Source organism: Phoca vitulina, unplaced genomic scaffold, assembly GCF_004348235.1.
Source record: "Phoca vitulina isolate PV1807 unplaced genomic scaffold, GSC_HSeal_1.0 scaffold76, whole genome shotgun sequence".
NCBI classification, from domain to species: Eukaryota; Metazoa; Chordata; class Mammalia; order Carnivora; family Phocidae; genus Phoca; species Phoca vitulina.
The window spans coordinates 1,907,816-1,935,284 of NW_022589779.1; the positions used below are offsets into that span (position 1 = coordinate 1,907,816).

General features: G+C 35.2%; 2 protein-coding genes across 25 annotated transcripts in view; one reads left to right on the plus strand and one right to left on the minus strand.

Annotated features, from left to right (window-relative positions):
- Window positions 1-16,101, plus strand: part of PPFIA2 (PTPRF interacting protein alpha 2) — a 469,533-nt gene extending 453,432 nt beyond the window's left edge. For 9 of the 21 annotated variants that reach the window (XM_032393724.1, XM_032393725.1, XM_032393723.1 and 6 more), the window contains 6 exons: window positions 1,242-1,339; window positions 6,987-7,162; window positions 8,087-8,155; window positions 11,265-11,424; window positions 12,630-12,721; window positions 14,744-16,100. In XM_032393724.1, the coding sequence (XP_032249615.1) occupies window positions 1,242-1,339; window positions 6,987-7,162; window positions 8,087-8,155; window positions 11,265-11,424; window positions 12,630-12,688 (562 nt within the window). In that variant the 3' untranslated portion in view covers window positions 12,689-12,721; window positions 14,744-16,100. Of the gene's footprint in view, window positions 1-1,241; window positions 1,340-6,986; window positions 7,163-8,086; window positions 8,156-11,264; window positions 11,425-12,629; window positions 12,722-14,743 lie in introns of all 21 variants that reach the window. The other 12 variants (XM_032393731.1, XM_032393733.1, XM_032393732.1 and 9 more) reach the window with 4 other exon arrangements.
- ACSS3 (acyl-CoA synthetase short chain family member 3) overlaps window positions 15,742-27,469 on the minus strand; it is a 147,506-nt gene continuing 135,778 nt past the window's right edge. For 2 of the 4 annotated variants that reach the window (XM_032393748.1, XM_032393746.1), the window contains 3 exons: window positions 20,086-20,185; window positions 19,821-19,996; window positions 15,742-19,007 (listed from right to left, as the gene is read on the minus strand). In XM_032393748.1, coding sequence (XP_032249639.1) covers window positions 19,822-19,996; window positions 20,086-20,185 — 275 coding nt within the window. In that variant the 3' untranslated portion in view covers window positions 15,742-19,007; window position 19,821. Of the gene's footprint in view, window positions 19,997-20,085; window positions 20,186-27,469 lie in introns of all 4 variants that reach the window. The other 2 variants (XM_032393747.1, XM_032393745.1) reach the window with 1 other exon arrangement.

Genomic DNA, 27,469 nt, shown 5'->3' on the forward strand with positions numbered 1-27,469 from the left:
TGTAACTCAGCATTGTCCTTATTAAAATGCAAGGCTTAGAAATGCATCCAATGCTTGGGTATAACCTGGCCAGTGTGTATGTCTAAATTTCTGTGTATTTCTAAATAAGAAATCACTAATAACAATGCTCTTTACTCTTGAAGCCTAGAAATTATTTTTTCCTATTGTACTCTTTCACATCTTTTATATCTAATATCACCATGTCTTCTTCTTTCTTCTCTCTGAACATCTCTACTGTCTGGGTTTTCTTTTTATGATCATGGCAGTTGTCCTTTTTGTGCCCTTTATTTTCACAGCACTGACCCCTTAATTGATTTCCCTATCCTTAGATTTACCTATTCTCCCCATCTCCGGTTTTCCTGCCAAGTTAGTCTTCTTACACCAAAACCAAGAAACCATTTATGATCAATTCTTTTTGCTGTGAAAACCATCCAAATAATTCTCTGTCACCTAGATGTATTCCACGCTTATGCTGAATGAGGCTTTCCTTAATGTTACCCCATTCTCCATATGTAATCATATTCCTCCTTACTTCCTGGCATGGATTTCCAACTCTGTACAGTATGTCTCACTATCACCACACATTTAAAATTTCATTGGCAACGCTGTGTTCATGGTGCTCCATTTTCTTTAATAACCCTTTCTCTGCTACCTGACCTTTAAGGATCTGATCAGTTTTCTGCTCTCCCACAATATCCTTTCCACACAGAATTTCATTATCTGCTGACTTATTTCTTTCACATACTCTGTATCACTGAAAGGTGGTGGCTATTCATTTTGGTATGTGGTTCTCTGTCTTACTTTAACTTATTCATGTGTTTGTATTTCTTTCTCATCAGCTTAAGAAGAAAGTATTCATTTTTTATAAATTCCTTCCTTTCATCACAATAGTGGCTTTAAATTCTTTCCAAATGAATAAAATGTTCATTTGTCTGCAAATAATGCCAAAATAGCTTGATGGAAGACAAAGACATATGGATAAACAACATAATCCATAGTTATTTTCAAGACTGTGGTTTTCTTATTTTGAAATTAATATTTTTACTCTTTAGAAACATGGTGTGCTTCAAATAACTGTAGTTTGTTTCCCACCAGTACTAAAGGATTTAATTACAAATGTAATTTATTATTCCATTGCCCTAAGAAGTAGTGCATAGTGTTGACTATGCTTAATCAAAGAACATTTATTATCTGCTGAGTAAATTCAATGTGTTTTCTTCTTTTTTTAAAAAAAATAACAGAACAAGTTTACAATATGGAATTATGTGCTTAAAGAGGTTGAATTATGACAGAAAAGAACTAGAAAGAAGACGGGAAGCAAGCCAACATGAAATAAAAGGTAGTATGTCTTTCTTTCATATCAAATACCTTTTTTTCTGGGGTTTTTAGTTTTCACTTTTATGAACCCCAAATGCTCTGTATGTTACAAGGTCTCTAAGTAGCATAACTATTTATGCCACTATTTAGAATTGTGTCATCATTATTTCTTTTTTATTGCTTTTATGAAACATTAAATATAAACATAAAAAAGATATCATCACTTTATAAGGTGAATATCCCATCTAGGACATATTCTTGATTTTTTTAAAAAATTGCATTGACCCCTTATGAACAAATGAATCATGAACAAATGATCATGAACAAATGAATAAATTAAGATTTATTCCTCTGAACCTATTAATTATACATTCTGTTTGTCCTAAAGATACCTTCAGGTAGACATTTTCGTCAAACTTTTTAATACAACATTCTCATATTCAACAGAAAAACATGGTATATAATTTATTTATAGCAGTTCATCTTTGGTTTATATCATTTGAATTTTATTTCAGTGCTTAGAAATTTTATTTTGTACTCTAGTTACAGAAATTATATAGGGATTTTATATAGAAGTTACACAGAGATTTCCCCTCTATAAATGAGACTAATCCATTAATAATTTTAGCTATAATTGTTAAGTCAAAGAAATTATTTAGAAGCATTGCTAATTGCTGCAACTATTGTGTGTATAAAAAGGTTTGATTTGAATAAGAAAAGACACTCCCTATTACAGATTAGAAAAGTATTGTATTTAATAATTAATGCTCTAAATGTTGAGAACTACCTTAATATACAGGGGAAAGAATTGTTTAAAAGAACATGTGAGATCTTATATTTATTAGACACCACTTTACTTTTATTACTATTGGTGAAAGAAAATTTAATTGTTGGGTATAAGTATTTATGGGTCTTTTTCAGTAAAAATCATCAGTCCACTTATGTCCATTTATATTTTTTTAAAGGAAAAAATTTCTCATTAAGGGAAATATCACCAAATTTTTTGCGGAAGATTTTGGATACAAGCAATGTTTCCATTTACTCTTCCCCAGGAGTTGATATATGGGAGCATTTCATCAAATTCAATAGGTGTTTTTACATTAATTGTTCACAGTTAGGCCTGCGTCTCTGTTTTCATCTTCACTTCTTTTGGGGCTCACTTTTTTGGGGGGGCTCACTTTAAATATGAAAATAGTATGTGCTGCATGTTACATTACCCTTTCCTTCCTATTCAAGTTTAACGCTGTTTTATTCCTTAGGATTATCTTAGACTTCTATCATTTTCATTTGTGATAAACCATGTCAGAAATTACTCTTATCTTTGGCAGTTTGGGGAACAGCGCATTAGTTCTAGTAGAATGGGCTTGAATGCACGTGAAGGTGATTGGTTAATATATTTTTCTATATATGGTTCATTGAAGAGTAGATAGACACACAATGGATTTCTTGTAACAGTTCATTTGACTCATTACTTAGGAGCAAGAAAGTGTTTTTCCATTATCAAAGTTGAGTTGTTTGATTTCACTTTATTTTGGGGCCCCAGGAAATTGCAAGTTGTTTTCAGTACATTGCCATTCAGTTGAGTTGAAATTTGGGAACGAATTGATCAAAGAAAGACCTTAGAAAGAAGTCTATGCTTGACCTAACAAAAGATGTTTTAGCACAAATAGATTTTACCCATGGGATACCACTTTCTAGTTTTCTTTCTGAAGTAGTTTTTCCAATTAGATTTTATTATGCTTGGTCTCACCACATGGAATGCTTCATATATAGGCAGATGTAAAAGAGAGGGAGAAATTACCAATTTGGCCCTACACCAAATATTATATTAGTGTTTGGCAGCTACTGGTTAGAACATAACCCTGAGAAAAACTGCTGTGATTTACTATGATTGTACACAGACCGCTCCATATGATAGGTGGTTGTGAGTGAGATCATAAAAAGCCCCTGTTTCCTGTAGCTGATCCAATGACATTTGCAGGAATAACTCTTGACGCTGACGAAGGGTCTCTGTTATTATCTGAAGTGTTAATTAACCTTGACCTTAATAAATAGCTTTCTGAAATGAGGGGACCATGTGAATATCAAGAATGTACTAACATTTAATTTGTTGCTAGGAAACAGTCAACACTGATGTCTAGCCGTTTATTGTTGAGGTCAAGAAGATCCTTACAAAAGCTTTAAAGTCAGGGCATAAATTTTTCTTGAAAACAGATTTATAGAAAGGGATCTGATTTACAAAATGAAAAAAAAAGTATATTGCTGTTCAGAAGGAATAAAGTTTAGATTAGTGCTTTATTTACCTTCACCCTATAAATAAATGGATTATTTTCTATTTATAATTTTATAAATTTGAGTACTCTGAGCTACAGGTGTGGCAATGGAATTTTAATGAAGGTATATTTGCGGAAATACGGTAAATGCAAATGTCTTGTCTATATTTGCAGAAATACAGTAATACAAATGTCAAAATATAAGCCCATCTCTAGAAAAGAACAAGCACTTCCTACTTACAGATCCACTTCATGCAAAGAAAACTGGACGGTTTTGTTATTTTTTGAGGAAACCGTTGTAGCATTACTTTTTTTTTTTTTTTTAAAGATTTTATTTATTTATTTGAGAGAGAGAGAATGAGAGAGAGTGAGTACATGAGAGGGGGGAGGGTCAGAGGGAGAAGCAGACTCCCCGCTGAGCAGGGAGCCCGATGCGGGACTCGATCCAGGGACTCCAGGATCATGACCTGAGCCGAAGGCAGTCGCCCAGCCAACTGAGCCACCCAGGCGCCCCTGTAGCATTACTTTTTAAAAATATTGCACTTAGTGGAAGCGATTGGAGAACAGCTGCTGTCAGCCATACGTACCTGCCCAACTTTTGAAGTGCAAGTTCAGTGCAACTGGTAGTTCGAATCGATCTGTTATTATCAACAGCAGTTGATTAATTTAACCAAAATATAATACTAACCAACTTATATTCCATTTTCTAAGATTTAACACCTCAATAGAACAAGCTAATGAAAACTCAAAGGAAAATATACCCTTTAGGAATGACCCAGGGAGACCCAGTGAATGAATGTGTGTGTGTGTGTGTGTGTGTGTGTGTGTGTATACATTATAAAATTTCTCTATCTAGTAAAGAATTTCTCTGTAGAGTAAAAAATTTCTGTATGTAGTAAAGATCATTAAGAAAGTCTTTTGCCTTGTTGAAGACATGGGGAAAGAAAGACCCATAAGTGTGAGGGAGACAATAAACATCCTTCTCCCTAAAGAAATTCATTCTGCTTAGGCTGGAACAGGAAACAGTAATGACTGTGGGAAGTGGGCATTATGAGTCTTTCTTCACATGTTCCTCATTAACTAAAAAAAAAATAAGGATTGGAAAAGATATATAGAAAATCCAAGTAATCTAATGATATGCCATATAATTCAAATTAATATGTGAATTTATCAGGGTCTGTATATAAAAATTCAATATGGCTAAAAAGAAATGAACTACCAAACCATGAAAAGACATGGAGGGACCGTAAATGCATACTGCTAACTGAAAGAAAAGTACTGTATGATTATACTGTAAGAATCATACCATATCATTCCAACTATATGGCATTCTGGAAGAGGTAAAATTCTGGACACAGGAAAAATTGATCAGTGGTTGCCTACTGAATTGGAGAGGGAGGGATAAATAAATGTTGTACAGGGGATTTTTAGGGCAGTGAAACTATTCTGTATGATGCTATAATGATGAATACATGTCATTATACATTTGTCCAAACCTGTAGAGTGTACACCACCAAGAGTGAACCCTAATGTTAACTGTGGATTTGTGTCAATGCAGGTTTGTCTAATGTAACAAATATAGCACTCTGGCGAGGGATTTTATAGTCAGAAAGGCTGTGTATCTATGGAGGCAGGGGCTAGATGGGAACACTGTACTTTCTGCTCAATTTTGCTGTGAACTTAAAAATACTCTTTAAAAATAAAGGCTATTTTAAAGTTTCAATAGAAAAAGCTACTATATTTCCCCAAATATTCTTTATACTTTTTCTGGAAGATAACAGAAATATATTGTCTCACAGTTCTGGGGGCTGGATGAAGGTGTCAGCAGGGTTGGTTCCTTGTAAGGGCTGTGAGGAAGAATCAGTTCCATGCCTCTCCCCTATTTTCTGGTGGTTTTCTGTCAATCTTGATGTTTCTTGACTTTTAAACACATCACCCTGATCTCTGCCTTGATCTTCATATTGTTTTCCTTGTGTGCATATCTTATTTCCAACTTTCCCCTTTTCAGAAGGAACTCATCATATTGGTTTGGGGCCCACTCTAATAACCTTATTTTAACTAGATTACTTCAATAAAGAACTTCTCTCTAAGTAAGGTAACACTCTGAGGTAGTGGGGGATTAGGACTTCAACATATGAATATTGGGAGGACACAACTCAATCCATAACAACGACAAATTTACCATAATGGCTAAAAACAAGCAAATGAAACAAAACATATGAAAAATACAAAGTATTGGTAAAGATACAGATTTTTATACATTACCATTGGGGGTTTAAATTGTGAGAGTGGAATTTATTTAGCATATATATGGATATTCAAAGCAGCACTATGCTTAATAACCCACAGTGGAATCTAGCCAAATGTCCATCAACAGTAGAATGGATCAGTTGTGGCAATCATACAATGGGGTGCTAAGTAATGATGAAAATAAACAAGACTTCTATTTTCCATAGCACAGATGAATCCCATATTGAGTGAAAGACACAGACACAAAAGTACGTATTGTACAGTTTCATTTATAAAAAGCTAAAAAATCAAACCTCAGAAGCAAAACTAATCTGTGCTAAGAATAGTTAGAATATTGGTTACTGTTGACGCGAGGACAGTGACTGAGAACATGACATAACGGGCCCATGTGGAGCAGAGGTATCACTCTCTTGCTTTAATGGTACGCACAAACCTAACGTGATTATAAATGAATGCATTAGGAAAAATGAGTGATGCTTTTGAAAAACTTAAACAATATATAAATACTCTCTGCCCCCCACTTGTGACTTGACTGAGTGCTTGATTTTTGCATTAGTATGCAACTGAAAAATACTGAATTGACAAAGTAGTGGGGTAAGTAGCAAACTATGGAATCACTGTTCTATCTATCTTGGATTTATTGCTTCCGGTTAAAAAAAAGTCTCTCTAGTCTATATTCAATATTTAACTAGTGGTAAAAAAAAAAAAAAAAAAAAAAAAAAAAACAATGATGAAGAACCATATTAGCTTCTCATTTTGCCATCTTTACTGAAGAGCTGTGTATCAAGACACAAAGGAGAAATGTCCCCATCTGGTGATAAAATCATTGAACTTCAGACAGACCCCTAGAGCTCTAGAATGAAAACAGGAAACACTTTGAGACATCGTGTTCTGTGTGATGGAAGTGCTTTTCAGTGATAACAAACACTCTTCAAATGACAACTTTTTTTTCTAGGCTAAAAGTAGCATAGGTGAGTTATGAGAACGGTAAATACATGCAACACAAGGGGGCCAGGTGCATCAGCGAGTAGATAAAGAAATCGGCATAAATGCTGACTTGGCCAGACACCTGTGGCTCATTTCAGCCAGTAGGTTTGTTTATCATGCAAAATACTGCAGCCTAAAATGATGCACCTCTTTTCCTAGATGTGTTGGTGTGGAGCAATGATCGAGTTATTCGCTGGATACAAGCAATTGGACTTCGAGAATATGCAAATAATATTCTTGAAAGTGGTGTGCATGGCTCACTTATAGCCCTGGATGAGAACTTTGACTACAGCAGCTTAGCTTTATTACTACAGATTCCAACACAGAACACCCAGGCAAGCCCCTTTATGCTGTAGTTGTACTGTGTCCTAATCTATATAACGATGAACTAAACTTTTAGGGAAAAAGTAAAAGTTGGCTGTGCATTCATGATTCCTAATGAGAGTTATTAGCTCAGCTCAACCTTTGAAATGTGTCATTGGGGCTTTAATTTCAAGCCACTGGATTTCTAGCCAAAACAAAATCATAAAATTAAGCAGGAAAAGGGATTTAGAGGTTCTGTAGTCCAACCTTCCACCTGAATGCCAGATTTCTCAAAACAATATCCCTGGCAGATGGCTTTCAGTCTCTGCCTCTCTGAGAGGCGTTCATTTCTATTTACATGTCTGAATTAGACATACACTTAGCAATGAGGATGCCAGTGATTCCCCAGTCTGGATAATTATTTGAAATCATCAGAGTTCCTTAAAAACTTAGAAGAAAGCCTGCAAGCTTCATCACAGGCCTAAGAAATCAGATATCCAGAGATAAGATATAGGAATCCTAATTATCTCAAGTTTCCCCCAAATAATGATCATTGAACAAGTTTGAGAATAGATGTGATGAATATCACGCATTGACATGATAAATATCATGTATACATGTGATGAAAATTTGGCAGTCAACTTTATTCTGTTTATATATATTGTGAAGTTTATATAAAATATTCAGTTGGATTAAAGTAACAAAGTGAGGTCAGTGCCCCTTGACCTCAGACATGTATGCGAGGCTATCTCTCCATTGTCCACAGACTAAAGAAAATTGCCCTGCTTTATATTTATAACTAAAACTTGCAATGGCTTGCAGACATGGAGGACTAAAAACTTAAGCTCCCATAAATAAAATAGGATTTGTAATGTTTTCTCAAATGAATGTAATCTCTATGTTTTTTAAAATAAAATGTGACTTTGACGATGATAACTGTACTTTGATGTCAACAGGCAAGGCAGATTCTTGAAAGGGAATACAATAACCTCCTGGCTCTGGGAACTGAACGGCGACTGGATGAAGTAAGTCCTTCTGTATCATTCACAAGGGATCTCGGAGAGTACAAGTAAAACGGCTTTCAAGGAATAGTGCTCAAAAATCAATCAGATGCATGTTCCCGGGATAGAATCTAAAATTTTCCGTATTGTTCTTAGATATTAAGTGTTATGACTCATTTGGTTTTAGAAAAAACTTTATGAATTCATAAATATTGTCATATCAGCCATTAGGAACACAAAGAAGTAATTCCGAAACAGGCTCTTCTATGAGCTGTGACTGAAAAATTATGTTGAGTGACATTTAAAAAGAAAGCAATGATAACACTAATCCTGATAAATTCAGCTTTTTAATAAGGAATGTACTTATTTCTTAAATATCAGTATATCTTCACAGGAAATTTTGGGATATTAAAATGAAGAGAAAACTTGCTTTCAGTAAAGGGGAAGCTTTTCATTATTTTAGATAGCAATATTGAGTTTTCCTTAAAAACATGAAAAACATTTTGACAGTCACAAGATTTGAAAGCCACATGGAATGTAAGAATCCCAAGCATCATATATGCATGTTTAAATTACTTGGAAAATAATAAACATGTAAGTAGCCTCCTGAGATAAAGGAATACAAGGGGCATTGGCAAACCGTGCATTGATAAATGCAGTGGACTTTAACAGTCCTTCTGAGTTTTTTACAGGGCCTTTCTGGAAGAAGTAAGAAGAAAACCTGAGTATGAAGTCGAAAATGCAGAGATGCATAATTCTGTGTTGCAAAATGCAGGTGTTTCTTGGCTATAGAGAAAAGCTGATTAAAATAATTTTGTGAATGAACCCAGCAAATCCTAAAATGAGGCAATTATTCCACACTCAAACAGGCAGGACAGAGAATCTTGGATTTATAAAACCCAGGCTTTCTTTTGCAGAGGAGGTTATAGACAGATAAGCTCTACAGTCTTGACCTCAGCTAACTTCCTATAAATTCATCCTCCTGTCCAATCAGGATAATGATTAATATTTTTAAAACCCAGTTAATACTTAACTGATTTTCATTTTATAAGTTGTTTGATAATCTTTTGTCCTTATTCTTAATTGTTGAATCAAAAAGATAGTCTACATATACCTATATCCTTTTGAACATAATTATTCTCCTTGCTTAAAAGTTGCAAAAGGAATTTTAATAAAAATTATTAAAGATCTGTCCTATTGCTATGTTTTAAAATGTGGATTGACCCAAAGGAGCCAGGTAGAGACACAAGCCTATATGAGTTAGTGTTGCTTTCTGAGAGTAAAAAATAAGCAGAAAGGTCTAAATGGAATGTGACTATCTGCCTTTAAAATATGCTGCATCTTTTTCTTATTGTTAAAAACATGGCACATGATTTTATTACTCAAACTCTGTAGTCTCTTTTGTCCTGTTTTTTGTTTGTTTTTGGTTTTATTTATTTATTTATTTATTTATTTATTTATTTATTTATTTTTAGTGTGAACAAAAATAGCTAAACAACTTACCCAGAACCAGAGTGTACTTGTTTCTGGGGCTGATTACATTCAGATTCCACTAAAAGAATTTGAGAAGTGCTCATGTGCTTCTATAGACTTTGACTTCAGTTAAGTGGGTATCTTTTAACCTCACCTCATGGAAACTTTTTCCTCTGATGTTGTTGCTTGTAGGTCCTATTAACTTTCTGCAGTAACACTGTATTAAAAGAGCAAAAGGAATCATTATTTAAATCTTCAACTTGCTTATTTTTCAGTCCTTAACTCATGCATCATAGGAGTTGTATATCCCTACAATGTAATGTAGTGTTTAGTAGAACTGAAGGATATTTATCTTTATCCAACAACTCTTTCAAAATTCAAGAAATCAGAGAGGCCACAACTGTGAAATTCTGTTCCTTTTCTTTATTTATAAACATTTGGAGGCGTAGGACCATGCAGAACCTGGCAGCTGAGAAAAGGAATAGCAGACATCTCTTAAAGTGTAAAATGGCTACCTAATCTAAACAAAATTTAGATTTGGATAATAAGAATTCTAGTAAAACTATATATATATATATAATTTCATAAATTTTCTTCTTTTCCAAAATGACTCTGAATGTCAATTAAATTAGCAATCTATGATGAAGAATACCTTATAATTTTACTCATTTATAACAATGATAATTTGAGCCAAAGTGAAATCACCTGAGCTAGTAGGGTCAACCCCACATACTGAGCTGTAACTTCAGGGAATGGATAGCCATTGCCTAGATAAGAAACTTAGTAAGAAGATAAGATCTATGTAGAATGATTAATATATTCTTAGAATTTGACACAAAGAATAATTTGTGTTTAATAAAGAATACTACTAGTTAGACACTCGGTTACATAGCATTCCTCACGAATTTAGAGAAAGTTCATTGTATCTGAGGACATACTTTGTGTATGCACAGAGAGGAAAGAGAGTATATCATTATGATATAGAATTACACTTGTAAAACAGCAACCAGAATTATATTATGCTTTTAGTGGCATCTAAGGAGCACATGGATTTATTAAAAGGATGGTTTCCAGGCTGCGCAGGTTTTTCAGTAAACTACAAGTTAATTCAGTATCAGCTGAAATCTGATGAATGACAAATTTAGAGTTTCTTACATAGACTATAGGCTGTAGTGTTTCATATGATCCAGGCTATATCAAATATAGCTTTTCCCTTTCTCTTTTTTACATAAAAGTAAAATTCAAGAAGTAGTTCTTCAAGTCTGTGAGTCAAACGCAGTTTGCCTAACACTTTTTAAACTAAGTATGTCATCTCATACAGTAAAATGAGTTGGCTTACAGTGTAACAAAGAACAGCTAATATTCTTTTCAGAGAAACTTTTGGGGTTTTATTTTAGATTTTCAAAACTGTTTACATTTATAGAGAGCAAACTTTAGATTTGAAGTCACAGGAACATTTTTATAAAAACATTTCTGTTGCAAATCTCCTGTGTTATCATTTTGGAATCATAGAACTCTCAAAATAAAGCACAATATTCCATATGTGTGCTTTACAGACTGAATATTAATCATTAATATTACGTTTCTAAGCACACATTTTTAAGTACCTGGACTAGTTTACTTGTTGTTATCACATCAAATTATAATTCTATATTGGCAGAGTGATGACAAGAATTTCAGGCGTGGGTCAACATGGAGAAGACAGTTTCCCCCCCGTGAGGTACATGGAATCAGCATGATGCCTGGGTCCTCAGAAACATTACCGGCTGGATTCAGGTTAACCACAACATCTGGGCAATCGAGGAAAATGACAACGGATGGTATAGTAGTTTTGCATTTCTGCTTATAAAGTAAAAATACCAGTTTAGCAAATGCTAGTATCATTCTCTGACCTTGCATAGCTTTCTGGAATTCTTAAGTTGGTTTGCTCTGCTTGAAGTTTACTTTGCTTTCATCAAAAACCAAACTCTTGTAAACGGCTAATGCATGAACCCATGGCACCTCGTTCACATTTTTAAAAAGAATTTAGAAAATCCTAAAAAGGACAATTTTTGGCTAATGTCCACATCTAGGAAGAACAATACTCATCTGCATGATTTGTGTTTCTTTACTCTTCTATTCTCAAAGTAAAGAATTTGTTTAGTTAGAGGTTGGATTTGGACTAATGGTCCTTAGTGGATGGAAATTAACTCTGTGGTCACCCTACGTGTTTGAATATTGTGAGTTTTATATTTTGTCTTAGAAACCCAGACTTATCAGATCTTTTCACCTCTGACCAAGGCAGAAGGCCTTAAATAAACAAGCACAACTATGAGAAGAGAATTAAACAAACACAAAGCCAACAGTAATTTCCCAATTAGTATTATTTCCTTCTGTGGACATTAGACTTGTGTTACATACTTCACAAAGGAAAACAGCCATTCTGAAGGAGAGACCACTTTGAAATAGTAGTCACAAAGTTATTTCTATTTGGGAGGCATTAAAAAAAAAAAAAAAGATTCCCTCTCTCTTTATTAAGACAATTGCCCAGAGTCATTATTTCTGTTCAAGGTTATAGCTCTCATGGCCCTTAAAATTAGTTCCAATATAAACCGTGATCTCTGATCTACACGTCTTCTCACTTATTAATATTATGGAACATGTTAACAAAATTCATGAGGAATCTAATGTGATTAAAATTAGTGAAGAAGCTCTTTAATACTTGGAGGGGGAAAAAAATCCACTATCCTGAATTCTCTAGGAGCAATCTTCGCTTCAAAAACAGAAGCACCGTGGGGAGCTGCTTTTGTTACAGTCTTCATCTAAGGAGGACTACACAACAACCCGAAAGCACAGTTGAATCACACTGGAATAAATTTTCATTAGTAACTTGGTCTAGTGGGAAGGGATGTGAGTGGCCTATGTCTGAAAGAAAGAAGGTCTACTAATATGTTCAGGATCCCTTTGCGCAGGGGATCATCTTTCTCATCTGAGATTCTGTACTCCATCATCCAAGTTCCTCTAAAGCACTTTTCTCCGTTTGCAGTTGCTTCATCAAGACTGCAGAGGTTAGAGAACTCCACTGTTCGCACATACTCATGTTGACAAGCCACTCAAAGGAGGCAGCACTGACTTGCTGTGAGTAGCTTTCCTCGGCTGACAAAAGACAAACCACCCCAAAGTGGAACCTACATAGAGTAGGAAATATACACGATACTCTTTGGGATGGCCTAGCGGTCCAGAAGGGAGATCACCCTCTTGGATCGCTAGAGGGTAGAAGACGAGTCTTAGTATCGTAGCTCTGAATCTGGTCTTTCCATCACCATCTGCCTGCTCTGACTGATGTAAGGTCCCACTGTTGGCGGCCTGGCACTATCTCATTACACATCAGCAGGTCACAGCCCCAGCCACCGTCACCTGCTTTTGAGTAGCATTTTATATGGACGCACATAGCATTTTACTGAGGACAGTTCGGCACCTTCAGAATGACACACTTCTAAGTGAATATTTTATGTAGGGGAAGCTGAAGTAAGCAGAGATTGATTCTAGTAGGTACACAGAGTCAAATAGCAGAGACAGGAAAATGACTTAGAGGTTGTTTATTATTAAAAACAAAAGGGTAACTGACAATTTTGAACTTTTCGCATGTTGTTTTTCATCGCTGTGATTTATATTTGTTGAAAACAAATATGAGTTTTAAGTAGCTGGGGCTTACAGCATAGGAACAAAGTGAAATTATAAGAATGGCAAATAGGACTAAAACCTTGATTATATCATCATAAGATGCAGGCATTTGTATTTAGAGAAATACTTAGCTGATGAAATCTACTTTCAAGTCCATATAAAAATGGAGTTTGACTGAAACACATTTGGTAGTAAGACTGTAGTTTCCTGGATTATAAATGTCAAGTGCTCATGAAACTTTTTTAACCTAAAACTGAGTTTTACCAAAATATTCACCATTTATAATAAATTAATATTTTGGAAAAATAATTTTTAGAGCAATATTTAGAACCCAATATATGCACAGGGATGGGGAGAGGAAGCAGTTATAGGCAGAGGAACAGCTCATCTTGTGCTGTTTATTCATTGCCTTGAACTAAAAGCTCCATGCAATTTATTGTTGGTCTTTGGGGCCTAATATGGGAGCTGGTAGCTGCCTTATTTGGGTCAGTATTTGAAGCTGCTGATAAAACAAAAAGCTTTCTGATAAGAGATTTAATTTCAGAATGTAAAACCTAATATTAAAAATTTAATTATGGTATACAATTTGGCATCTAATTAGGCACGATCTAAAGTATATAATGATTCGGCTAAATAGGAGGCTTTCCAAAATACTGTTTGTAATAGCTTCTACATGATAATTTCCCCAGGAACTGAATACTGCACTAATTTACCAATGACTATTTAATATGTTGAGTAGTGCTTGCTTCTTAGTTCCTGACTGATGGGTAGAATTACTCTTTAACTATTTGCAGTCTGTATTTTGTGCATGGCATTCTAGTTCACATTTCCCAGTTTTTACCATTAAATAGGATAAACGTATTTATTTACAATAACCTAATCTAGGACAACCAATTTCTATTAGCACTTTTGTTATTAAAAGAATTCAGAACATATCATTTATTGTTTCATTTGTGTTGGGAAGAGAAACTGTGAGCTTTTCCTAAGTATATTATCACAGGAAAGAATCAGTGATGCCCCATCACTGATCCAGATCCCTTAAAATATGTCATTTATTACCATTATGTTTTCGTCACAGTTAAACAAAGGTGTCTTTTTAAGAGCGCTAAAAGATATGAACTCGAATATGACTCTCTTCCATGGAAAAGGTCAACTCAACCAAATTTATTGATGAGCAAGCTCTAAATTTTTCAAAAGGATTGCTCACATTTTCTGTGAATACCTTTGTTTCTATTTACCGCCATGCTTTCCACAAACTTGAGCAAATCTTGTTACTTATTAAGTTGGCCTGCACAAAATCGGCGAAGAGCAAATGTTAATTACCTACAGCTCTCAGTCAGATCCTAGCTGACATTCTGGGCACGGGCTCCCAGGGCAGACGTAGGCAGGCTACACGGAGATCACCAACAGTGGCAGAGGAGGATTGTCCAGGCTGGGAGCTGTGGGTAGACTAACGCTGTGCATTAAATATTTTAGATGTCTTTTCCGTCTACTCTACCTAAAGTGCACTACCATCTCAGAAGACGAACAGTGAAAACCTTTGTGAAGACTGAATTCTAAGGACACAACCACAAGTAATGACTTATTAAGCTGAAAATGTGATCTGGGGGGAGTCAGATATTAAGTTTGATTAGTTTACTACAATTGTAAGAAAATGCTTAAGTCATTTGAATAATAAGCATCATCCACATCCTACATTCTGTACAACAGATGCTTTTATGAAATGGAGCCACTTGTTTTTTCATGTTTTATTGTAATATACTACGCATTTATGTATTACTGTGTATGTATTTCTTTTTAAATGTGTCTTATGTAAATGGATATAAATATGATTTTTAAAAAAATAAAATATATGGTTCATGGAGTCTCGAGTGCAAACATTTGACAATTCCAAGTACTGTTTGTATTTTACCATCCCACCATTTTTACAGTTTTTGAATTGTAACAGTCAAATCGATATGTTTCTCCTTCAAGTCTGTCAATACTTAAAGCTGAAAACCTGCCTCTGATCATGTAAAAAGGAATGATTTAACCTGGAACTGGAGCCAAAAATAGTCCTTTAAAGGCAATCAGGGATGTCCTAAATCTTTAGAAATAGCACTGTGATGGCTCGATCTCCTTTTCAATACAAAACAGAGCTAAACTGTTTACAAGAGTCAAAAGCAATTTAAAAAAATTTATAAGGAATAAACATTATCTTCTCTTGTTACCTGTGGACCAAGGAAAAAAAGAAAAAAAACTTCTTTACTAAGAACCACATGTTCATCAGATATCTTGAACCGCCAGCCAGCACTGTTCAGTGAATGTCAACCACTGCGGAGTCTGAGGCTCATTTCCATTGAAAAACAAAACAAAACAAAACCCAGAAACCTTTCCCTTTTGTCAATGTAACAGGGCATTAGTCAGACTCATGTATAATGTTATAAGCTTCTAGCCAAGATGGCCTTGTTGCGACTTCCCTGAAGTCAGTCTTATCAGAGGAAATAAATGAAAGACAGAATGATTAACATATATAGTGTATAAAAGTATAGAAGAGTAATCTCTTCCCTGTGGCTTTATTTGGTGGTGTTACTGTTGTTTATTCTTTGTTTATATGGGAGATTTCAAAGTAAAAACCTATTTAATAATACCATTTATCTAACTGCTGATTTTCTGCTGCTTGATCTTATGAAGCGCAAGACCTGTCATTAGTAATTTCCTTTTTGTATTTAATTTGCTATGTTTGCACGTACATTACATTTGTTTTGATGTCTGTTTTTGTTTAACAGATTCAGTCGAAAGGTAATGGTAACAGAAACCCTTTCCATTGTCAATAAAAAAAAATACTTCCAGTTCTCTGTTTAATCTTTGTTTTCTAGTCACCTAATGTTTAACAATTTACTTGAACCATAATGCAAATTGTCCTTTTAGCGACTCTCAATCTAATATTTATCTTCAATAGTGAGTCTGCCACAAGAGGGAGCCCTAAACTTGCTTATGAAGGTGATTTTAAATTTTCTAGAAATGTTGCCTGAGCAGAAACAATGGGAAAGAGCTTTCTAAGCTCATCTGATCATGGGGATCTTGACTTAAGGAAATGAAATGTAATATAGAAACTATGATATTATAATAACAAATGATTTGTATCTACTCTCAATACATGATTTAATCACATAATCAGTTTCTCCCCTTTAGAGATCATCTGGTAAGAAACAGTAATCGTTTATAATAGACTCTAATGTAGAGCGATAAAAAGATCTACCTGTTCCCTCAAAAAAAGTATAAAATACTCTTCAACGTATAATATAATTTCTGCCAGATTCTAAACTCCATTTAATTTGGATTTTTAAGCTCAGAATCTCAGTAGTTTTCCTTCTGGCCATCTATTAACTTTATGAATTTTCACATTTGTAATGATGAGAGCCTATTCTCAAATACAATTTTATATAAATAAAAGTGCTCTTGAAATGTAAAGCAGGTCTAATTTTTATATATTTAATGTATTGTCTTGAACAAAATAACTCAATTGGAAAACACTTTTCCATAGATTTTAAAAGAACATCTTTAAATTTTTCCAATGTCTTACAGTAAAAATTTACATGGAAATATCAAAAGAAGGCCATGCAGACTTTATTTCAGCACATTTAAATATGACTGTATTTTTAGTAACTTTATATTGTTATTTTTAAAGATATATTTAATCCAGAATATTTTAGGTACAACCTAGTGAAAGTGCTTTATGGTAAGTATGAAATAGAAAATTCCTTTTCTTTTTCCTCCCAAATTTTAGGCAATTGACAACTCAAGTGTATCTTTCTTGCCCCACTTTTCATCAATGAAAGTAACAGTATTTCTTCTCCAGCCTCATGCACCGTTTTCCAGTCCCACTCAACTGGAAAATAACTCAAGCCTGATTGCTAATGTGCCCCTTCAGAATTGATTGCAGGACAAATGTGCAAGGGATCCCACAGATGTACCTTTCACACATGCCTTTGTTTACACCTTGCAAATGAACGATGACATGCATTGAGCTAAAGAATGTGCCATTTCAAATTAACTGAATCTTATATGAAAAAATAAGGTAATGCATTTTAAACATTGAAAATGTTATTATTTGTTAAGATTACAGTTGTGATTATGAGTAAAATGTACCCAAGAGAAAAGACACTTTAAGGAACCCGACAGCTTCAAATTATAAGTTGAATGTCTATCTAGTTGGTTTAATTCAGGCTACTAAAAAAACTAAAGAGAACAGTTAGCTGACTATATTTTTTCAGGTATAAACAACCAAGAAGCCGATTTAAGCAAACAGGACTTTCCTTTGAGAAGCCATTTATTTATACAGCCTATGGTCCAAAAAAAAAGCTATCATTTTCAGAATGTCTTACACTGGTTGTAAGTAATTTTTATGAAACAAGTAAATAAGCTCTTACGTGTTATCTCTCAAATATATTTCGTGCCCAGACTATTACGTTAGGACAGCTACTCTTAAAAATAATGTTCCTGATGGACTGAAAGATTGGGAAATACTTTGAGCACCATCAAAGACTCAATGAGCATGGTATATTTTTTTACTTTAAATGTATTCTTTGATAACTGATATCAGGTAGAATCCTAAGTAATCCTAAGTAAATCACATATTTAACTCTATCAAGCTACTCTGGCTAACTGGCACATTATCATAAGCTTAGTAACAAAGACTCATTTTCAATTACTCTTCTTAATTTCTCAATACTTTTCTATAAGTTTAAATGGAAAGATGTGTTTGGAGGTCACAATATTTTTTTTTAGTGAGTTATTATTTAAGAATTAGAGATTTCACATAAAAATCTGGATTTGGGGTTTCTTCAAAATTCCTGGTCTTTAGCATAATGTAAAAACTTTTACATTTCTTCCTTAAGAACTTTCCTTGTTGGTTTACCCCATTTCTGTGTCATTTGCTTGTTTTGATGGGAAGCTGGAATCATTAAGTGTATAGTCTAAGAACCTGAGACAGGAGGAGGAACTCCAAACAGCTCTCATCTCCATGACAAAGAGATCGGATTAAATGACCTCTAGGATCTGTCAGGCATGTGATTTCCCTTGACTAAAAATGGCCTGAAGGCAGAGCTGTACTCTGGTATCCAACCTTCCCTCAGGAAATGTATGACGAGACAGATCCCCTATCTAGAAAATCATCTGTCTAGATGATTACCTAAGACCTCCCATGTTATCAATTTCATTTAAAATAATGGGGCATGGGGACATCTCAAGAATATTAGAAAATACTCAGAATTTCTGTAAGAAAAATGATAATTATTTTCGGACTTCAACTTGAGTTTTAGGTTTTGGGTCAAAGCTAGAGATTCCTCATTTCAGGAAGTAGCTCTATATTAATGTGTCTCTTTCAATTAAAATATTTGGGGGGTTCCGTTTTTAAAAATCATACATTAGATATATTTTTCTTAAAGTGCTAGACAACCTTTAAGGGGCCATGTTATAGGCAACTGAAAAAGATGCTCTTTGGATCTAATCAAACAGAAGGCACAGATCTTTCACTAGGCTTCAAGTATTGTTTTTTAGACCAAGCTTTACAATTCATATTTCAGTTTGCAAGTAATTTCTATTTAAATATTTATTTATGGGAAATAATTCCAAAAATTTGACTCCAGTTAGAAAATTGATTCAAATTGACTCAAAATAGGGAAAAAAGTCATGATGACTGCTTCAGCACTTCTTCTATGTGCCCAAAAATGCTGGGGTCTTCAATTGTAGGTGTTATCTGGAAAGAAAATACGAGTCAGGTGAATGCTCTTCCTTGAACCCCTTTCCCTCTCCCTATAATTAAACAATTACCTGCAATACTGCATTCTCCATTTTCTTATAAAGGCATATAGAAATGTTCAAAAAAGGGGACTCCAAATTTAATATTTTAAAATGTATATATAGTCTTCCAGAGTAATAAACTGTTCAGTTAGCAAAACTATAGGTCCTAAGTGGAATTTCTCTAGAATCCCTCTAATGAGCCTTTCTATGTGCCTCTCTAGAAATATATATATATATTTTTTTGTATTTACAACTACTATTTACTGTTGCCTCACTTTCTGTTAGATCTTGAGGATTAAAGACATGTATATCTATGCACATATAAAGTGCACCAAAATTCGAAGAATATATATACTTGAATTAGCCTAATGTTTGCCAAAATAATTTTCACTCAGAACAGGAGACATAATTAGCATATGCACCAGTTAGAACTGCTTAAGCACGTATAACCAGCCTCAATTGTTTGCTTTCTCATTCAGTAATAGACATTAATGACTACAATGAAGGAAGTTGTATCTTTAATTCAGTAAGATTGCGTTCCCACAAGTTGTTGGAATTTAACTGACGTATTTACTAATAGTAAAAGTACTTCCACACACTGGTACCTATAATCTCGAAGCATATGGTGTTAATTAATCTGTGTTTCCACAACCCTCATTCCTAGAGAGTGGCTATGCAGTTTCCCCCTTAACATGAAAAAAATGTTAATGCCAAAGAAGTGGGGGAGAAACATTTCAGAACCTGGCATAAAACATTTTTGATAATTTACCTTATAGGGCTTGCCGTTGACAAGGGCAGACAGAGCCGACCGGGGAATTTTGCCAGACCTCGTTTTGGGTAACTGTTTGACAAACACTGCATTTCGAAAAGCAGCCACAGGGCCAATGCTCTGTCTCACATGGTTTATAATCTCTTCCAAAACCTGTTCCTCTGTTGTATTTATATCTAGGGAGAAAGTCCAGATGATAAGAACTGAATTAACCTTCGTTAATCATTCAGGGCCCAAACACTCAGGAAGGACAAAGATTTCTCACCTTTTCTCAACACACAGAGCGCTAAGGGCACGTGACCTTTCAAAGGATCTTCCTTGCCGACAACAGCGCAGTCGGCCACAGTACCATGGGAAAGGACTGACTGTAAGAAGGAAAAGCATCCATTTAGAAAGTATATGTGTACATATATAAGAATATATATGCACACACACGTATGTATGTATGTGTGTATTTCAATTGGGAAAAAAGTACATGTCAGAGAACTGAAAACCTAAAACCTATAGCTAGCTGCCTGTGTGGAAATCACTGCTGATTCACAATCCCTATCATTAAAACTGGGGTGAGAGAACTGTTAGGACCCCCATGGTAGTCACTCAGTAAAGGCTAACCGTAATTAAGACAAATTGCTTTGCTTACCTGGAAAGTAAGGGAACTGTTTCTTTGTCTCACTTGCTCATTAATGAGGTCGGGGCAAATACGCAGCAGACACTACATGGGAACAAACTGCAGTGGGCATCCGAAAACAGATGACCTCATGGTGATTTGGCTTCAGTGCTGGCTACCATAAGCGGACTCTCCAGAGAAATCCAAGGCAGCCCCATGACTAAACGGTGATTTTATTTCTGTATCTGTTACTGAGCAATGAACAGAGCATTTCTTTTGTTGAGTGACCACCCATCCAGAGAGGATTTTCCGACTTGAAAGAAAAGGCTGGGCATGGCATGAAGCCCTGACATCAGATAATCACCCCTGTCAAGGAATCATTTTCATACTGCTTACCCTGAGCTCTAAATATCTTAAAGAACAAAGCAGCTATCTATCTGGAATCACAAGAACCCATAGAGTAACCACATGAAATACAGAAGCTTAGGGTTAAAAAAGCATTTCTACCATGATGGTACTTTTAAATGATTGTTCAAAATATCCTCTTCTGAGAGAGTGATGGGTCTTTCAGTGACTGCAAATCTCTAATAGCTAGAGAAAACAGTGGGCAATATACCAACAGCTCGTTTGGCACTTCTCATTCTTTCAACAAAGAGTTACTAAATCCTTCTCTGTTCCGATCACTGCACTAGGCCCAGTGGTGAGCAAAAACAGGTGGAGCACCATCTCAGGGTGCTTACAGTCTAATGGATGAGGGCAATATTAATAAACAATCACAAGTACTTATTATTATGGATGTTTAAATATAAAAGTGATAAGGGCTCTGGAGAGCTAGCCTGGTTTTTATATGAAAGCCATAGCAGAAGTAGCCAAAAAAACTTGGGTTTTTATAGGAAATATATGGCAAAAGCAGGAGGATAAATACCGGTCTCAGAGAAGCCTTCAGGAAATGACAATGAGTTCAGGTTTACAGGATGAGTAGATGCTGATTAGGCAAGATGGAGAGGTGGGGCAAAGCCCTGAGGAAGGACAAGGCACAAACCATTCAAACCTGAAAGAGATTAATGTGGAGGGAAAGCAGAGAGCAAGACTGAGAAAGGAGCAAGAAGAGATGAAGGTGCAGAGGTAGAGAGGGGCTGTGCTAAGGACTTCCAATTTATTTTAGTAACATTGGAAAGGCAATAAAGCATTTTCGGGAGTTGAGGAGGAGAGACAAGATTTTTTTTAATAGACTTTATTTTTTAGAGTAGTTTTAGATTCACAGCGAAATTGAGTGGAAAGCACAGAGATTTGTCATATATGTCCTGCTTCCATATATGCGCAGCCTCCCCCACTCTCAAAATCCCTCACCAGAGTGGTATATTTGTTAGAATTGATGAACCAACATCAACACGTCATTCTCACCTTAGGCCATAGCTGACGTTAGAGTTCACGCTTGGTGTTATACATTCTGTGGGTTTTATGACGTGTGTCCACCATTATATTGCATTTCACAGAATAGTTTCCCTGCCCTAAAAAATCTCCTGTGCTCTGCTTATTTATTCTTACTTCCTGCTAGCCCTTGGCAAACATTGATCTTCTCAGAGTCTCCAAAGTCCTTTTTCAGAATGCTGGAATCATATAGTATGTAGTCTTTTCATTGGCTTCTTTTACTTCAGAGTGTATTTTGAAAAACAAATTTACTTTGGGTTCATTGTAGAGAACAAATAGAGGATTGTTAAGGGTGAGTATTACAGTTTGTTGAAATCGCCCATGAGGCTACCATAGTAGACCAAGGCTATGACAGTGGGTATGAAGATTCTAGAGTTTCTTTAGAGGTAAAATGAACACAATTTTATGATAAATTGGATATGGGGCAAGAAGAAGGTAGAGAAGCTAAGGATGATTCTGTGCTTTTTGGCTTGAACAGCTGATTGGATAGTGGTGCCATTTTCTAAGCCAGAAAATACTAGTGAAGGTTAGGCTTGGAAGGAATGATCATGTATTAAATCTTGGAGATGTTCCACAGAAGCACCTTGGAGATATCTGAGTCGAGGAGTTGAATCTGATGGGAGTCTTAATCTGGAGATGCACATTTGAATGTCACTAAATGCAGAGATGGTAATGAAAGCTATAGACATTGATTAGATCAGTTAGGGAGAAAGCAGTGAGAAGAGTGAGAGCTTTAAGGAACTCCACCATCTAACGGCTACATGAAAAAGGAGGAACTGCCAAACTAGACTAAAAAGGCACAACCAGAGAGATAGGAGAAAAACCCACAGAATCTAGGACACGCCACTTTCAAGTCCCAAAGTTTCCGTGAATTCTTCTTTCTTTTAATTATGCCAAGTTGAAAATGAGCTGTCTCTTCTCTGAGGTCCTGGAAGACTCGGTGAACTAGTAGCCTGTGCACTACCTCACACAGCCCCTAGTGAAACGGAGAAATCAACATCTCCTCTATCCTCTTGTTACCATCCACATTGAAGGACTGAGGTGTAAGAGTTGCCATCCACATAGTTTTTGACGCTTATACTGCTGAGGATAGTATGTGTTAAATGACTTGTGCTGTACATTTTATTAACTTCATTGCTGAGATAGAGATATGCACCTCATCTTCCATTAATTGGGCCTCACTAAAAAGCTTCTGCAAAACACCAACAATACAGGCCATACACCACCATCTTCTCCCAGTGCTTCAATCTGAACTCTCAAAGTGCTTTCAACAGCTTTCCCATTTATTAAGATTTTATTTACGGTTTAGGTCCATATGCTTAGAGACAAATATTTATTGCCAGAGATTTGTACTGGTAGTTAGTAGAGTCAGTCACAGTCTTTGGAAGAGAATATTTTGTCTATAGCAGATAGGATATAAACTTGGTAGGCCCATTGCTCTGATTCCGATTTAGGATTCCCTTAAGGAGTACAGAAAAAATTTTACCTGCCTAACCAGAGTTTTGATTGTCAAAAAAAAAAAAAAAAATTATTAAAGTTTTCACTGGTGCCATAAGCCTCTCTTAGTTTTTAAAATGCCAATGTATCTGTTCAAATTACTATTAAAAAAAATCGATCATCCAGGTATTTTGTCACCTAACTGGTATAATTTTAACTAAATCAAACACCAAATCCTGTAGTTCGCCCTTCTTTCACCTTATTGTTTTAATTTCGCCATGTTTCCATCCTCAGTGTTAGTATGTTTAGAAGTGGATGGGAAAACGCTGACTGCTTTTCCATATGGGCTGAGTATTTTAAACTCAAAAGTAATATATAACACACTTTTCTACAATATCAAAGTTTCAGATTTTTTGTCTAGTTTGTGGACAAACTCTTAAAAATCTGTGAACAACATAATCATTTACCAGAATTTTATGTCATCTGTAAATGAGGTTCATTATTATAGTGGATAAAATATTAATCAGCATTAAAATGATGCCATAAAAGGAAGGGAGACAGCTTTCTATGTTGGCTCCACAAATAATATTTACATGCCAAATTATGATTTCAACAACTGAATCATTAAAAAGGAAAGCATCAAAGTATGTCTTGGCAACAGTTAAGGGACAGAACCAAACAAATGTCCTATGGGGGTAAAAATATCAAAAGCCACTTTCGTATATGTCCTCCAGGTACAATCCATAAAGCATCCGTGATTAACTGACAGTTAAGAACTGAAAAAATGATACAACTTGAGAGATAATTGTCTCACCAAAAGTGTGCAATGGTTCCAACTTACGACTTTTTGCCTTTAGGATGGTGTGAAAGCGATATGTGTTCAGGAGAAACTATACATCAAATCTTGAATTTTGATCTTTTCCCAGGCTAGCAGTATGCAGTACACAATCCTTTCTTGTGATACTGGGATGCTTCTTGTCTTATGGTATTATTTCTCTCGCATTTTTTTCTTATTTTGTAATATTCCAAGCATCATTTATTCATAGTGGGTAGGGATGATCTGTAAATCTTCTTTGTCCTTACATCTTGAAAATGTATTTATTTTGTCAAATTTGATTGATAGATTAACTATATGTAGAGTTACTATTTAAAATCCTTTCCCACTCAAATTTGATAGCATTTTCTACTCTTTTAAAATTTTTTTTAATTTAAATTCAATTAATTAACATATAGTGTATTATTAGTTTCAGAGGTAGAGTTCAGTGATTCAACAGTCTTCTATAACATCCAGTGCTCACTAAACCCCTTCCCTCCTTAATGTCCATCACCCAGTTACCCCATCCCCCAAGCCCGCTCCGCTCCAGCAACCCTTACTTTGTTTCCTATGATTAAGAGTTTATGATTATGGTTTGCCTCCCTCTCTGATTTCACCTTGTTTTATTTTTCCCTCCCCTCCCCTATGATCCTATGCTTTTGTTTCTTAAATTCCACATATGAGAGAGATCATATGATAATTGTTTTCCTCTGACTGACTTATTTTGTTTATCCTCTAGTTCCATCCACATCGTTGCAAATGGCAAGATTTCATTTTTCTGATGGCTGAGTAGTATTCTACTGTGTGTGTGCGTATATATATATATACACCACATCTTTATCCATTCATCTGTTGATCAGGACATCTGGGCTCTTTCCATAATTCGTCTATTGTTGACATTGATGCTATAAACATTGGGGTGTAGGTGCCCCTTCAGATCACTACATTTGTATCCTTGGGGTAGATACCTAGTAGCGCAATTGCTAGGTCATAGGGTAGCTCTATTTTCAACTTTTTGAGGACTCCCCCATACTATATTCCAGAGTGGCTACAACCAGCTTGCATTACCACCAACAGTGTAGGAAGGTTCCCCTTTCTCTGCATCCTAGCCAACATCAGTCATTTCCTGACTTGTTAATTTTAGTCATTCTGACTGGTGTGAGGTAGTATCTCATTGTGGTTTTGATTTGTATTTCCCTGATGCCGAGTGATGTTGAGCACTCTTTCAAGTGTCTCTTGGCCATTTGTCTTCTTTAGAGAAATGTCTGTTCATGTCTTCTGCCCATTTCTTGATTGGATTTTTAGTTCTTTGGTATTTAGTTTGATAAGTTCTTTATAGATTTTGGATACTAGCCTTTTATCTGAATAGACATTTGCAAATATGTTCTCCCATTCTGTTGGTTGTCTTTTGGTTCTGTCAACTGTTTCATTTGCTGTGTAGAAGTTTTTTATCTTGATGAAGTCCCAGTGTTCATTTTTGCCTTTGTTTCCCTTCCCTTTGGAGACGTGTCTAGCAAGAAGTTGCTGCGACCAAGGTCACAGAGGTTACTGCCTGGGTTCCCCTCTAGGATTTTGATGGATTCCTGTCTCACATTTAGGTCTTTCATCCATTTTGAGTCTATTTTTGTATATGGTATAAGAAAATGGTCCAGTTTCATTCTTCTGCATGTGGCTATCCAATTTTCCCAACACCATTTGTTGAAGAGACTGTCTTTTTTCCACTGGATATTCTTTCTTGCTTTGTCGAAGATTAGTTGATCGTAGGGTTGAAGGTCAATTTCTAGGTTCTCTGTTCTGTTCCATTGATCTACGTGTCTGTTTTTGTGCCAGTACCACACTGTCTTGATGATGACAGCTTTGTAATAGAGCTTGAATGGGGTACTGTCATTTTTGTGTATATTTTAATGGATTTGAAAGATTCTATGACTTTAGTGGGTTGAATTACACAGATTTTTCAATTATGTTTTTAAGTATTTTAATTTTAGAAGTATTAGTTTAAATCAAGCACCTTTGTAAGATGCAGGATCCAGTCTTTGGTAGGAGATTGCCTCTGCAGTGGGAAGAAGACTGCTTCTTCATTCCCTCTGATGTTGGAGTCATCTAGGAAACTGTTAGATTCCACATTATCATCATATTCATATTTGTACTCAGGAAAATATTCAGCAATTTTACAACTATTTAAAACCAGTAGTCATTTAATGCTGGGTAGAAGTGAAATTACATGGCATCTTTGCTGAATACACACTTTATGGAAATATATTCAATCCTGAAGAAATCACTCCTAAAAATAGCAAACAAAATAGCTAACTTGGAAAACAAACAGTGAAACTTTGGTTCAAATAACCTGCCAAAGGGCAAACTGCAATGAACACTGCTCTAGGATTTAAGTGCCGTATTTTAACAGTTCCCAAGGATACTAGTAGGATTATTTAACAAAATGAAACTTAAACTACAAGTGAAAGAATGAAACCAGGGAGCCTAATTTGTTCCCTGGAGGTGTCTTTGCATGAAAGCCTGACCACAACAGTGAAAGAGAATCAAGCAAGAAGGACCACATTAGCTCCTAGTAATTTTGGCTCATAAGACCTGAATTAGCAGATTTCAGACCCAGTTTTTTTAAGGACACTTTGAACTTCCACTGAAGTATCCCAAGTGTCTAGCTAGATGCCAGGCTCTCAAACATTAATCAACTTTTCAAATAGATATGATTATTACTTAATAGTTACAGAAGGCCCTTACATGTGTTGAGATCTGCAAGGATAAGATGCTCTTAAATTTATAAAAGCTATTCTAGAACTGTTTTCTTATGATGAGAACAGAAAAGAACATACAGTTTCCTGAAATGTGTTTAATGTAGTAGTTTTAATAGAATTTGTTTGATTTAGTCTTATGTAAGGTAATGCACTTGTCATATTTTACTTTAAGAAACTGGAAAGACACAGATTTTCACACTATATAAAAACAACATTCAGTCTATTTTTAATTATTACAAATGAGAGTCCCGTGAATTAAGACCCTCAAATCCTACTTCAAAAACTCAAAGTGGAATCCAACATTCAGAATTGACAATTGAGAATCCTAGTGAGAGTCCTGGAAAGCATTTACAAATAAAGTAAGGTTTGGCCCTTTAATAAATGTTGGTTATGTCATCAATAAAACCAATAAAAATATGTATGTAAAAACATACACATTAATTATCAATGTTAAGCAATTTTGCTAGGAGGTGAGAAAAATCCAGTAAAGAATGTTAGTTCAAAACTCTCTAACAAATGCCAATATAAAGAAGACAAACCTGATATGAATTGAGGTATTAACTTCCTTATTAGACATAAATATATGATAGAGTTAATCATTTAATCC